General features: G+C 36.1%; 1 protein-coding gene across 1 annotated transcript in view; it reads right to left on the bottom strand.

The window, feature by feature from the left end:
• The window catches only part of ARHGAP15 (Rho GTPase activating protein 15), a 643,467-nt gene that overhangs the window by 617,739 nt on the left and 9,873 nt on the right, over positions 1 to 15,855 (bottom strand). The window contains exon 2 of the mRNA XM_090267320.1: positions 2,811 to 2,989. Within this exon, the coding sequence (XP_090123446.1) occupies positions 2,811 to 2,975 (165 nt within the window). The 5' untranslated portion in view covers positions 2,976 to 2,989. The remainder of the gene's footprint in view (positions 1 to 2,810; positions 2,990 to 15,855) is intronic.

The raw sequence follows: 15,855 nt of genomic DNA, 5'->3' as shown, positions 1-15,855 counted from the left end.
CAGCACTTAAGTCATCAAAACTTTTAATTTAACAAGTAAATCCACTTATGTTTGCAGGGCTTAGGGTTGAATAAATGTTTATACTGACATTTCTAACTATTATTCCTAGATTTAAATACCAACAAATAGGCTCCTATCACATATTTAGAGACTTCTATATTATGTTCTGAGTTCATAGTTATATTAAATATATAATTGAAAATAATAAAAAGAGGAATTTATGAACTCATCTCAAAATCATATAATTGATTTAACCCTAGAAACTTTTGTAGTAAGTTAAATTGTTATGAACATAATATCATATTCTTGTGTTATTATATACTCCAGTAAGTCCATATTAGATTTGTATAATTGTCATGCCAGTGTGGTATGTGTGTATGTGTATGTATATGTATATATATATATATATATATATATATATATAATGCATATTAAATAAGATGCATATCATATATATAGTCTCCAAGTACTCTTAATTTTTTATATACAGATTAAATATCTATTACAACAAACAATGCTACATGTGAATATGTGCACACATTTTTAGTATACATCTCCTCCCATTTCCCCTAAGTTCAAAATCTCCCCCCTTGACCTCACCCCAACCTTCAACTTCTGAAAAACCCGGCTCTTAGTTTAGCTTGAGCAGATATCTCTAATAGGCTTGTTTGAATAAATATGCCAAAATACTTTACATTCTGTCAGTATGGAGTCAGAAAATTGTGCATGGAAAAAAGAGATGAAAAGAAGTGAAACAGAAAGAAAATTAGTGCCATGGCAGGCTTTCAATACAGTGTCTCTGAGCCAAGTTTTCTCAGGGAAATGACATATCCTCACTAAAATACCCCTTTTATATAATTATGCACTAAGCACACATAACCAAAGTAACTTTTATTTTTATTCTTATCAAGGAATACATATTGTCCAGGCTGAGAATGAGGAAACAAAACTGCAATAATTACAACTAATTCAACTCTGAAAAACTCTTATTCTCTAGCAGTCCAGCATATCACCCCCCAAACTAAAGTTATGTAACAAGGTAATATCAACAATGAGAAACTGCATGATAAAATCCTGCCCAAAAGTGAAAAATGCTAATTTTGTCTCATTTAGCAGCTGGATACAGAAATGCTCATTAGTTTTAAGAGGGTTAATCCTTTTAACTTTTGCATATTGATATGCCAATTATGCCTAATTGTACAAGAGGCATCAGTCAAGGTAATAGTGCATAAACACATGAAAGTTATTAAGTACATCCCAACATGTAATAAAGTAGGTGTTAATTGGTAGCTGAGTTCTGCGGGCTATTGAGGTGGATAATTCATTGAGAGATGGATCACTTGTAATTTCTCTCCATAATTCCTTTTGCAGTCTCATGCTGTGATGTTTTCATGCTTGTCAAAAACAACTGCGGCATAGTGCCTTTTGTTAAACACAGCCAATAAAATATGTTAGGCATCATTAAATATACTTAACTTTTAAACTTTTTCAAAGGTACACTTCTTACTGATAATACATTATAGAGATTCCCATAATTGACTCTAACCTCAAGTTCATAGCTGGGGATCATTGTCGCTGGTTCAAAAGCAGAGTCAGAGCTGGCAGTGTTGTGCCTCCCAGCCAACAATACTTTTCAATGAGAAAGTAAATAAAGAAAAATTCATCTCTGGGTACCTTATCTAAGGATGTATTTCTCACTCCCAAAGTATAATCACTGGCTTCCTCATGCTATATTTGCCTATAATACCTGAAGAAGGAATGATTAAAACCAAACATTTCTCAGGTGCTTGCGATTATTGTGGGTTAATTTTTCACTTGAAGTTTGAGTGAAAAACAGGGAATAAATATAATTGGTAACATGCTACTCAGCAAGTTTATCTCATTTAATAACGCAGTTAGGAAGCTGAATATTTCATAGGCCTCTATGATATTAACAGAACACACAATTAATAGCTCACAGGTTTCTGCAGGATGACAGGGAAACGCAGCCTGTCCCCAGCTAACCTATTTCTTGCTTTTGCTCTCACTGTGAGAAACAAAATAGATCTGGGGTCCAAAAGAGTGGCTAACATTGCATAAATAATTTTGTAACATCCTATGGCCTCAGCTGCAAGTTACCACCATTATGGGAGAAAATTAACCAGAGGAGACTCATCACAATCAGTGTGTTTAGTGGCTCAGGATGCATGCAGGGGCAGCGACACAACTGGCAGTAGAGTTCATCTCTAACTATTTTATTTCAAATCTTCTTAATGATACATTATCGAGGCAAAATGGCTTCCTCGCCAACCTTAAATCGCCACACCATTTCAATCATTTATGCTCATTCCAGATCAAATGCTAATCTCTCATTAGCATATATTCCTGAAAGGTTTTAAGAAAGAAATTTTCACATTTTTTTTTAAAGACTATTTTTCTCAGTTCATTCTTAACTAATTTTAGCCTCTGGCTGTTCAAAGTGATATACTATATTTGGAAGTGCAAACACCACATGCTAGCATAACCTCATTATTTTTATGACACTGAAGCATGATAGTGGAGGCCCTTTAAAATGAGTCAAAGGTGCTCTTCTGTCTAGCTCCAAATCCACTTTATCACTCTGGATTAAGCCCATCTCTTCTCTCACAACTGGGAGTATTATGACTTTAAGTAGGCGAGATAAAATACATTACAAAAACAGTTTTCTCATGAACATTAGGAAAACAAAACAAGGCTACTTTGTGTGTTTGTTTCTTTTTTTCTCTTCCTTTCTTTCTTTCTTTACAAAATTCTGTATTAGGGAACTTGTGTATTAGAAGTATTTGACTTACAGGTTCAGTGACCTTCCCGACATCAGTGAGGATCATGGATTTACTTTGGCTCAGCCTGTCGTGGTGGCTGCTGGCATTTTTGATTCTCATCTGCACAGGGCCGGTGGCTTGGTGGGTAGGATTCAGTGTTCCCACGGAGGTATCTGAATTTGTAGATTTCTGCATATTACAGTGTTAGCCTGACAAAATATAAAAATATCTTATTATTCTAAGTGTACTTTTCATGAAAAGCTCTTGGTGGAATGAATACCTCAATTAATCAACAATGTACAAAAATAAAATATATAGTCTTCACTTTTCTGAGTAGTAAAGAAAAAGGTCATTCCTTTGCAATTGTTTTAATCAATTAAATTATGTGGACAGCACTGTACATACCAGAGGACCTCTGAGTTCATAGGCAGCATGCCCATACTCTGTAGTTCCTATCCCATCAAGGAACAAATAGCAATACAATACAATCTTCTTTATATATAAATGATGTTGCCAACAAGTCTTCCTTAGGGTACACAATTTTTTATTCACATTGTCATCTGTTATCTACCCCATCCCACTCCAACTCCACATATGACCACCAGGACTCTTGGTGAACAACTACCTAGGTCAATAAAGTCAAATTTCAGTGAGTAGACTTGGCAGTAGAGAAAACCAAACCAGTCCCAATGACTATCAAATATGTTGCCTTGCTCTTGTTAGCATCCTGCTCAGCACCGCCCCGTGTAATATCCACAGAGGGGAATTAAACTCCTTTTGTCTAGCACCACCTGCCAATGGAATAGATTCAGTAGCTCAGATGGATGTAAAAGTTACAAAGAATATGAAAAAAAAATCAACACAATTTATTTATTATTTATGTATTTACTTATTATTTATTTATGAGCACATTTAAAGGGGTAGCAGTGAAGAAATAGTAATTCGAAAAAAAAAAAACAAAGACAACTAAACTGTGGTAGCATCTGTCGGTGGATTGGGAGGGCTTTAGTTGCTTTCCCAAATCCATCATTGTTTTCAACTGTTTCTCTCCATAAGCACTACAAAGAGCATATTACCTCATTTAAAACACGTTATTATGCAAACACAGATTCTAAGCTTCTAGAAACAGATCCCCTTGTAATCTGATGATTGTCTTCATGTTTCACCCCTGCAGACATTCCATAGCTAGCCTGAGCTTGTATGTAAACATTAGAAAAAAATTCACCAATTATAGAAGCCAATGGAATCCAAAAGAAGGAGTATATTTCAAGAATCCAACTGTATTGGTACCCTTATTTCTGCTGAAGATTAAATGGGGCTTGAATTATGGTAATGTTCAAGTTAAGTGGACACTAAAATAATAGGAAAAGAATAAAAGCATTTTAATAGGAGGAAAAGTGTTACCTTAAAACTGATACCAGTAAGGCAATTGGGTTATAACTTTAAAAAAGTTAAAACTTATTAAGTACGTATTATGTGTCAGGCAATGTGTTCAGTGGTTTAATCCTTGCAAAACCTATTAGATAGACATTAAACACATTTGTGTAGGAGGAAAATGAGGATCAGAGTGACTAGTAATTTCTCCAAGGACACTGGACAGAAAGAAGTGAAGGAGTATGTATTTTCTTCTCCCAAAAAGACCCAGATGTCCATCAATAGGCAAATAGATGGACAAATTCTAGTTTATTTACACAACAAAATGTTGCTCAACAATAAAAAGGAATGGGATATTGATGCATACAGCTACATGGATAAATCATACATTCAATGTGCTGAGTGAAAGAAACCAGGCCAAATTTAAAAAGTACATATTGGGTATTTATGATTCACTTACATAATATTCTAGAAAATGCAAAATAACATATTGTGGCAGAAAGCTGATGGGTTGGAGAGATAAGTGGATTTTACTGGATACAAGGACACTTTGCAGGTGATAGATGCTTTGTTATATTGATTGTGATGGTTTAAAAGTAGTAGTCTACCTATTTTAAAAATAATAAAATTGTACATTTTAAATATGCAGTTTACTTCAGTTATACCCCACAAAGTTGTTTACAAAAAATGTTGTTTTAAGAATTCCTTCACAGATCTATTTTGCTCATATTTTCATTTTCATGTTTCTACATGAGTGATATATTTTTAAAAATTATATAATTGAGAATAAAAGAGTGCTTTTAATAAGAGTTGAAACAATACTTTGAATAAAAGAAGATTTTGTCCCTACTATTTCATAGAAATATAATGACAGCTGCTTCTATGAGAATAGCCTTAAGATACATCAAATCTCTCCACTAATGTGGGTGTAAGGTTCTTACTTCTGTATCTAATAAGAATAAAGTATAAAATGCTATATATAACATTTTTTAAAAAGCAAATGCAATTACATGAAGATGATGTAAACAGTTATTTCTCCATATAGCCCACTGCATTATTATTGAGGCCACTAATTTTTCTTAGCCAAGTAAAATTTACTTCAAAATAACAAAAGAAATCCACGTGTATTTGACATTTAGGAAAATGCATTTTTTTTTCAGGATATATTTTTGTGAATTGAAATGAGGATAAATGAAGGAATAAAAATCTAGAAATCACCATTTGAATGGAGGCCTTGGATTCATGGTGATTAGATTGGTTACATAAAAAGTGTCTGTCATGACTTTGGTGACAGCACCATTTCTAATGGGCACCTTTGTGATCTTATACAAGTCAATGGACCTCTGTTTTATCACTGGAAAAAAAATAGTAAGGGGGCAGGGGCAGCCAAGAGTATTGCTGTGATGTGTATTTTCCTTTATACTTCTGATACTGGTGTGCTTCAAGTCAGGAGTTCAAGAAGTATTACTACAGATCTAAAGAGCTCAGTAGTTTTAAGCAGGTAGGCAACAATGTAATAAATGGTTTGGTGTGAATTGATGCCCCAAGATTTGGGTGGGGGGAAATCTATAATTAAACATATAAAATATTCCTAGAAAAATCTGGGTTCTTCTTTGGTTGCACTTAAAACTTGATCTTCCATATTATTCATTTTCAAGCTCTAAGGATGGAGTGTTTGTAATGTTGGTTGGTGAGGGAAGTCACTCAGGCTAAAGTCACTTTCTTCTGACCAAGAGCTTGAAGCCACTGTATTTGCATAGCCTTGCCATGTGCCATTTATAGGACATGTTGCTTCCTCAAAGTCTGTGAAAACTGCATTGTCAAATCAACATTTGCGTTCTCGTATTGATTTCAAAATCAACCCATAATTTGCCTAGTGATGTGTTGCTGTCAAGGGGCTGCATTAGTTAAAAAGCCCCTTATCTGGCTTCCCCACCTGTTTTCTCAGGGACAGACATCAGAAAAGGGTTTCAAAATCTTCCTTCTTTAGATCTTTCTGTTTGGCTGATCTCTTCTCCTACCCCAGGGTTTGCATCATTTTTCTTACTTTACTCTCTCCTCTATCACCTTCTTTCCTATCAGACCCCATTTTGCATTTTGTTGATACCACACTGCACTCCACTTGTTTTCTTTATTGAGCTTCCCTTGGATTTTGTTATACAATGGCAGTAACTTGACATTATTTTATAATTATTCTCATATTTGCAAATATGTTGTGCTTTTTAATTTTGCAGAACACTACATTGTACTGAGAAAAATACAGAATGTAACACAAAACCTCTTCTTAAAGATTTCTACCAGTAGAATATAAATTATCCATTCAATATTTATTGAGATTCTCTTAAGTGGCTGGCAGTATATTTGAGGATGAATATACTTTTTTTTTTTTTTACCAAGTGTCTTATAATTGTCAGCATGATTGAGAAACATTTCATAATTAAATGAGAATAGAGTTGTGTCCAGGCACAGAGAAGAGCAATGACCTCAAACTCAGACGGAACTGGAAAGTGGGGAGACAGATAGGCTGCAACAGAGATCAGCCAGCGCTGGAGTTAAGTCAGAGTAGGTTGGGCATTTCAGGCAAGAGGCTCAGCAATGTAAAGGTATTCAAATAACAGGTTATAAGGTAGATAGCAAACTATGTTATGAAGAAAAAATACAGTACCAAGGAAGTTCAAGGAAAAGACTAATGATGATTTTATTTTTAAAAATGGCATTTATCTTTGTTGTATGTGATTCTGATCATCTTGCTAGCCTTTCAGTGGGCTGAAGGATTGACTGAAAACCCCTCCCCTTCTAATCCAACCAGTGCTGTAAGGGGCTGATGTTCTAGACACTCTGAAGAAGAGAATGGGGGAAGAGGGCTTTCCTTGGCATAAAATACAAATGTCTTATATGGATGTTGTGACTGCAGGAGAGAAGCAGCACCCCCTGCAGTACTGAGGGAGGTGCAAGAGGAAGGAGGGAGGTCGCAGGAGGAAGGAAACCTGATGGACTGAAGTGACAGCTGGTAGTGGCTGTGAAACTTGTAACTGCTGTATTTGTGGGTTCAGAGATGATTTATTATCTTCCATTCTGTTAGGAACCTCTTTTACCAAGTGGACAAGGCTATTTCTAGGCCATTTTTTACAAGTTGTATTTGGATCCCATGTGCAGCCCTTTCTCTTTACCATCTTTCAACTTATCATTTTCTCTTCACCTACCTCTTAACATCTTTTTTCCTCTACCAGGCACCTATGATTCCTTTCATATGTTGTATGTCAAAGTCCCTCCTGCAGTAACTACTCAGGCCTCACCCACAGAATCAACACTTCCAAAATTCCATCATGCGTTTTTCCCTACCAAATCCATGAAACATACTCACTCTCTCCATGAATCACTTAGATGTATATGAGAAAATAATAGTAAATTAATTAACACAATGTCATAAATGATTAGTCAGACTTCTCTTTAACTTCTCAGGGCAGCATTTACCTGAATCTCAAACTGGAATCTCTCCTAGCTATGTGGGAGAAATATCTGGCAGTAGAAAAGCTTTGATCAGTCAGCTCCACATATGGGGGATGAGTATTTGTGTCTAAGGACAGGATATTAATTAGCATTGCATTCTAATAAATGGTGCTCCCTGCAGTTGTGCAATGTGATGACCCTACCATGGTGGTCTGATTTTTGAATCTTTATGAAAGAAGTTTCTAGGTGAACAAACTCCATTATGAATCCTCCCGAACCTCAAATTAAAAGAAACCCTCTCACTCCAGCGTCCACCATGGCTAGGGTGCCAACACAGAAGAGTAAATGTGCTTCTGGGAACACATGGATCAATTTCAGGATACACTCAAAAAGGCAACAAAGAGCTCCAGTTTGTGAGTCTTTCTGTGTTATTATTACAGGCAGAGTCACAGGGGGTTGAAATCATATTCTGTTATTTCATCCATGTTTTCATTCTTCAAAGACCTTCAACTTTCTAGATTTTGTAAAATATTGTAAAATCAACATTTATCTATGAGTATTTCCATGCAATTTGGTAACAGCAAGCATTTTTTAAACTAAAAGTCATATTAACTTTAAGTTTCATGTGACCTACATGACTAATCGCAATTTCCCATTTTTCCTGTAACATATTATCTGCTCATCATCATCATCATCATCATCAATTTTTTACATAAAACATTGATGCCTTATGCACTTATGTTCTTACAAGAGGCACACGGAGCCTTGGTGAATGACAATGAAAATATTGAAGAATTAGTTCATTTTGCATGTGTCTAAGATATCCATTGATTTTATAAAACTTTCCAAATAAATATCCCTGAGTTAGAAATTAAAATCTAAATCACTTAAGACTGGCTTAACAATTGCTCTAGACTTCCTGATTTTGTATGTACCAAGAGAAGAGCAAGAATAGCTTCTGATATTGCACTAGTTCCACTTTCAATACTGTTTTAAAAACAGGAAGCAGTGATGACAATGCACTTCCTAAGAGCCACACCAACTTTGCCTCTGTTCAACAGACTTGGTTCTGTCTGTTCTGGGCCCGAGTCTCCACTCTCACTGCAAATGTCCAAACAGGAGTGAATGTGATATTTCATCTAACCATAAGTTTCATAGCTGCTCTGTCAATTATTTGTTGTACTCTGTTAATTACATAAAGTCTCAGCAGTTTGCCCAATTTAGTTAGAAAGTGAATTTTTGACATCTCTTTTCTATCAGTAGCATTAAAAGTGTATATCTCAATATTTTTTGAGCTGAGAGATACTAAGTATATACTGTGCTAATATCTCCATGATGCACAGCAAAGAAAACTGAAGCTCAGAGACACAGAGAAGCTTCCCTAAGGTGCTAAAGACTGTTCAAAAGTAGTCCTGGAGGGGACTCAGAGACTACAACCCCAAACATCCTTGCTTTAGTCATAGACCCTCAAGTCAAGTGGAAACTGTTTATGGGAAGATAAGATATCAAGAATTCCAAAGGAAATCTCACAGATCAGGGACTTAAAATGATAATAGTGCAGCCATGTTAGGTATAAAAGGCTTTCTGTTTAATCATTTATAAATACACCTGTGCTTCCTGACAAAAAATATAGACTTCATGTTTGCTGAATACATAAATAGAACAAAAAACAATATGGAAATAAGTTAATGCCAGTGGACATAGCCTAGCAAACCACTACCAATAGGAAAATGTCTTTGACCAAGTTTATTTCTTATTAAAAAAAAATGTGTAATTCACCCTGGCTACTATTTCTCAGGGCCAAATGAACTATCGTATTTCATGATAAGTTAGAAGCAGGGAAAAAAAGCAATTAATTTTATATCTTTTGAGGCTAACATTAACATATATTTGGACAGTTATGAATTTTTGAAAATAAAAAGAATACCATATTTCCATTTTAGAATAACCCTTTTGTTTCTTTTCTCATAAAAAAATGAATCTAGAACCAAATATAATCTAGCAGAGTTAACTGTTCTGACAATAGAGGATGTTTCCTTGAGTTTCATATTTCTTTAGATGCTTCATACATTCTCCAAAAAGAACTCAATTGTCTGATATAGACTACCACTGAGCATTTTCTAAGGAAATCCATCTCAAAAGCAGGTATTGAGTGTACCTCAGGGAATTCCCATTCAGGAGGTGTTAGCCAGGGTTTTCACTGTGTGGCAAGTCAGCTGTCTGGTCACCCCAACCTCCAAGAACTACAGGCCCCTTTGCCTAAACACACAGGAAGCCTCTGCAGTGATATAACCTTCTTTATTTGCTGGGATATATGGAAAGAGCTGTTTCTCCAGGTCTGCTAAGAGCACAAATATTACTTCTCTGAGAAATTCATTTCAATCTCCTGGAAAGATGTTCTGTTCATCCATGGTAGAGCACAGTGCGTTTGTTCCCCTGTGGAAATGACTTCTGGCCTTGGTAGCTCCAGCAATGTGTGGCACAACCTTGGTGCTTCACTTCCCTGACAGGTCAGTCATTAACTTGCATTGCAATTGCTTGCCGTCCCCACCACCGAAGCCATTAACCAAAATAACATTTTAGTTTCAGTTTCCTTCCAGTTCACTTTTTTTTCTTTTTTTCCCTGTGGCTTCTACATCTCTATTAAGCCTAATTTCCCCAGACTACTCCCATAAGCAGAGAGACTGCAATAAAACTCAGTTTCAAAATGTGAAATATAATGAGAAAGGAAGATCAGAGTAAAGGAATGTGACCCTAGCCACCCACTGGGTGACATTGTCTTTGACCAGGCAGGTGTTATGTATAGGAAATATGATAATAAGGCTTTGCATTTATTTAACTTACATCAGGGAATCCAGGTGATTCACTGTACTTACTGACAAAGTCTGGCAAGTCGGCCGCATGGATAAATTGTAATAGTTATTGTCATTGCATGTGGGCATCCTAAATGATGAAAATGACAAGTAAAATATATGTTTTGAGTAGCATATGTCCTGAAAAGAAGGGTGGAGTAGGCAACCTTGATCTTTTCTTAGATCTTGATACCCTGTTATCATTTTTCATTCCCTAGGCACCACAGTCTTCTAGACTTCATCCTACTGCGAGCAAAGCCACTAATCTTACAATTCAACTTTTTATTGCGCCTCAACCCTGAGATTTAGCTTCTGAAAAATTATTGAAAACCTGAGGTGGAGTTAGACATGAGTATGCTTATCTACCAAGGAGTCTGATGAGCATACAATGGAGGATGGGACTGAGGACAATTTCAAGGTGAATGGGACGTTTGACTTTGACATTGTGTGATAAGTGGGACTCCAAAGGCAGAGAAGGGGTACGAAGAGAGGTACAAACTAAGATCACAAAATTTAAGGAAAAGAGGGGTGAACATCTACAACAAATGTTAGAGTGTGGGTGGGAAAGCTAGGGAGAGAGTTAATTCGGGCTGGATTAGGAAACCTTGCAGTTTCTAAGTAAAGATTTTGGTTTGGTTTTGTAGATCCTGGGAAACTTTGATGACTTTGTTTTAGGCATAATCCCATCTCAAAAGACTTGGTGAACGGAGAGCCAAAAGAATGAACCTCCAGCCACTGAGGCTACACAATGAGCACTACCATTCTCACGGGATACTTTTTAATTAACTTTAAATCAGAATCAATATCACAGCATCTATTCATAAACACCAGTTTTACAACAAGGATCCGCAGGGATCTGGGGGGAAACATTCTCTAGAACTTTCGGAACCTTACTTTGAACTTCAGGTGCATGTTTAATGCGTCTGGTTACTGATCAAATAAAGGGCAGGGAAAGACTTCATTGGAATGACAAATGAAGCATTGAAAGAGAGGTCCAAGGGTGTAATCGCATTTTATTAAGAGCATAGAAGAAAAAATAAAATTAAGCTTAGTAGAACTGCTTCTGAATTTCCCTGTGATGATCAGCTAAAAAGTTTTAAACAAATTAAAAAGCAAGTAGGAACAAAATGTCTGCGTCATTGTAATTATGTTTAGGCAGCATAAGAAATTTTATGAAGTGCCAATCTCCCTAGATACACAGGAAAACCAGAAAGGGCAGAAGTGATGCAAGCTTCCCTGTTGCCTCTGTCAGTTCTGGCCTAACCTAGCAAGAAATGCTGAACATTTTTTGTCTCTTGCGTACAAGTATCAATTAAGGGAAAACAGGCTAGCTATCTTAGAGCAGCAGATGATGAAATGTCACTTAAGGAGAAAACATGGGCAATAGAACAAGTTGCTCAACAGCTATAGTATTAGAAAACCGGCAAAACAAGCCGAGTCTGGGACACTCTCTGGAACAGGACTAATTCACTGATCTTTGCTGTAAGAGTATCAAGTGCAAAAAATACATTTCACCTTGCAATGGTTTGTTTCCTGGCATTTCATGTTCTGTAAGTATTTATTTCCTAAAGAAGGTGATTCACTTGCAAAGCCCTTTTATCAAGCAGATTAAATCTAATCATGCATTGATTGCAGTACCGCAGGCCTTCTCTATCTCTATGTTGGCCTGTCTAGGTTAAAATACGGAGAAGTTGCATATTGCATATATAGTGCTCAACATTAATTAACAGAAGTCAGTAATTGACAGTAGTCAAATATGGCTGACATTTGTTTTATTTAGCAAATTTGTTACTGTATCCAAATAGTCTTTCCCTAATGTTCATGTCTTCAAACTCTGAATTGATTGGATTGGATTTCAGTGCCAGAGGGACATGTCTGAGAATGGGACAGTAATGTCATAGTCCATTGTTGTGATGATACTACTAAAAAAATCTTTCAGAATATCTCCTTTAATTCATATAAAAATTGTTTTTTTTTCCTGCTCAATTATGCATGCATAAAATACATTTTAAATAGTTATGTTTGTCTGTGTGTGTGTGTGTGTGTGCACGCATGCCTATGTTTATGTAATATAAAAGGAGCAAAACTAAGAAATTCAGATCTACAGATGGTTTTCAGCCAGGTGGCTTGTTACTAAGTGGCAGTTCTGAATGCTAGCTATTTGTTCAGGGCTAGCTGAATTACTCACAAGGGAGATTGGCCTGGAGAGGTAGGCTTTCAATCCTAGCAAGGGAATGAGGTGATGAATGACCAGGTTACCAGTAGGGAGAGCTGTGGTCAGGGACAAGGCAAATTTCTAATGATGAAGATGTGACTTGTTGAGGTACTAGGACTTGCAAATAAGGCGGGAACACACTTGATGTGTGCATCACAAGTGCAGACCAAAAGCCATGATCACTTTTTACAATTTGTTGTCGAACTCACAGAACTTCATTCCACTGGAACTAAAGATTACCTGCAATAAGCTACGATTCATATGGGGGTTAGGGCCAGAAATAACTCAACTTCAGGTGAAAATGTAAGAATGGCTCTAGTAGAGAGGAGGAAGAACACTGTAGAGCAGTGATTTTCAAGGGTCAGCGTGAGGAGCTTCATAAACATGCAGATTTCACTGGACCTTCCAAAGATATCTCCACTTAGCAAGAGTGAAGAGGGGCCTAGAAAACTACATGTTTGGCCATCACCCCTGGGAATTCAGATACATACTAAACTTTGTTGAGAAATATGTCTATAGAATTATATAATTTTTAATTTTATATCTGCATTGCTCTAAAACTGTTATTAACTACTACAGTGTCTCTTTCTCTTTAAAGGTCATTATTACTAGATTCATATTTGTTGATAATCTTGCCCAAATTAAGTTTTATGGGAATGAATTTCATTTGGAAATATGCTGATGGTTGGGGGTGTGGATCATGGCTGGGAACAGTGAGAAGTGGGTAGGTAGCTAAGTAGGCGGGTATAAAGATAAATACATAGACATGGAGGTACATGAAAGTAATACGGTGAATATCTACCTGAGATTAATTTAAATATGATGTTTAAGAATTCAGAACATACATCCAGTCTTAATTATTGCTACAAAATGAATTATCTTATATGCAAGAAAAACCCAAAAGGATCATAAGACAAGCAATGGAAGTCTACTGTATAACTTTCAGCACAAGTGTTTGCTGTTCTTGTTGCTGTTGGTTCATGTTTATATCATGAACTTTGTAAGTGTGAGTAAACGGCATCAGTTTAAGTGCTTGCAAACAGTTTTCTTGCCTGTTTAACATCAAGAGACCTTTGGTGTTAGAACAAAACAAATTCCACAAAATATTTTTGTTTTCACTCAAAGTTAATCTGAAATTTGGGGTCTGTGGCTTTCTTTCATGAACTCAAGAATAACAGAATAGAAAAAAACTATTTAACCAGCCACATTATTTCAATGGAAAGTTTTTGACTGAGTTTTTCAATCATGGCTTTGAAGATCCTAATATGCTTCATATATTGTATCTCTTAAAGGGTATCCTTTTCTTTCTAGGTTGATTAACTAACGGTTCTTTTGTTGCCTTAGTAGAGTATCTTGAAGCACTACAGCTGCATTATCAGGAACCTCAATCCAGGGGCTGTTTGGGGGCTAGATTCCCCGCTTAAATAAGTGGTGTTTTGCTTCTTTTTCTTCAAAGAAACGATGGGGGAAGGGGTCCTCTCCCCAGGAGGTGAGAAGTAGAGGAGAGGGTTAGATGCCTTATCTGCCTTACTAGGTTCTAACTGAGTGTTACTGTAATTTGTAGTAGTATAGTCAAACTTCTTTCTTAACTTAGGCCACTCACAAAGCTTGGGCATATTAAAGTCAAAAGGGAAAGCATAAATACTTATAGTTTTAAATGGCTAGCAGGATTATCTACTGAATTTAAAAATTATTGAAATTCATTATTTTTCCTATTTCTCCTCCCTTTATTCACATATATCTTTGTCATGACTACTTCTGAAACTTAGAGATTCTGATCTATTGTGATAAAGCACATGAAGAAATGGGTTATAGAGCCACACCCAGGATATATTTCCCCCTCTTGTACATTGTGAATTTCACATCTGTATGTGTGTGCATGCACATGTGTTTAAATTGTCCTTTTTATTATGATCACCATCTTAGGTATACAAACTTCTCCTTTAATTTCCCGACAACAATGCATCCATACTAGTGTAGACACTCTGGTCCATAACTTATATCACCTAGCTTTAAAATATCAGGCAAACTAAAGACTACTGTATTTGTTATCATTTAGAAAAGTTAACCTTTTGGAGACATCTTTTAACGGTTTAAAAGAGAATTGGCAGCAGAAGAAATCTTGTTCTTTCAAATTAGAAAAATTAACCCAGTCATGAAAGTTAGACAAACAAAATAAGGACCTAAATTAACAACAGCAAAACAACAACGACAATAAAAAAAAACAACTATATTTAAATGGATGCTTTTTTTCATAGAATAATCTAATTCACTAGTTAGTCACTAAACATTTATTAGAATTTCTTGTCTAAACAGAATTTATTTGGAGAAATCTAGTTCTCTCTAATCATCGCACCCTGCTCCGGCTTTCTTAGGAGCAGCCATAAATTCAAGAAGAGGCGGAAAACTGTCAGACTGCCAACCAAATTTAGCCCACAGACATATGTTGTTGGGCCTGAACAATTATTGCAAATGTTTTGAATGAGTTCCCACTGAAAATGAAGATTTTTACTTTTTAAAAAAAGGTGTATGTCTGGGTGTCTTCTCTTGAAAAATCATGAGATGTTGAAATCTGATCAAGATATGCATGGTAACTGTTGCGGGCTGGTGGGCACTGTCTATATCCTGTAAATAGAGCAAGTTCTCTGATCCAGAGGTTCTCACCCTTCACACTTGATTGTCATCTTGACTGTCTGGTAGCATTTGTGACTGCGATTCTTGGTGTCAGTCACCTTTAGGAGCATTGCTCCTCTGATGTGTGGGTTAAACACAGATTCTTCTGCATGTTAAATCAATGTCATCTTTAATACTCTAAAATCAAGTTGGTAGGATTTGAAATGGAGAACAAAACCAAAAGACTGCACTTGTACCACTACTTTAGAATGGGTCATCGAAGATGAACACTATTTCATACATTCTTATAATTTTTTCAACATGATTTCAAATTACCAGGAGTAGGATATTGTGCTGTGCTCTTTGTTATTGCTAAGTAAGTTTCCCCTGTACTCCTTTCTGTTCTGACCTCCGTTACTGTTCCTATTATATTTTGGCAGATAATTATATCCTGACTTCTATTATTTCGTTTTCCATTTGAGTTGTGGGTCTCTTCTGCTCCTTAAAGTAAGACACTATATTTGTCAGTGTTGTTGCTCTATGTTGTGTCTAGAACATTGTTGGTACTTGG

This window comes from Furipterus horrens, unplaced genomic scaffold, assembly GCF_987537825.1.
Source record: "Furipterus horrens unplaced genomic scaffold, mFurHor1.1.pri manual_scaffold_1, whole genome shotgun sequence".
In the NCBI taxonomy this organism is placed as follows: Eukaryota; Metazoa; Chordata; class Mammalia; order Chiroptera; family Furipteridae; genus Furipterus; species Furipterus horrens.
The sequence above is the reverse complement of the archived record's forward strand: the minus strand, read 5'-3'. Positions and strand labels throughout refer to the sequence as shown.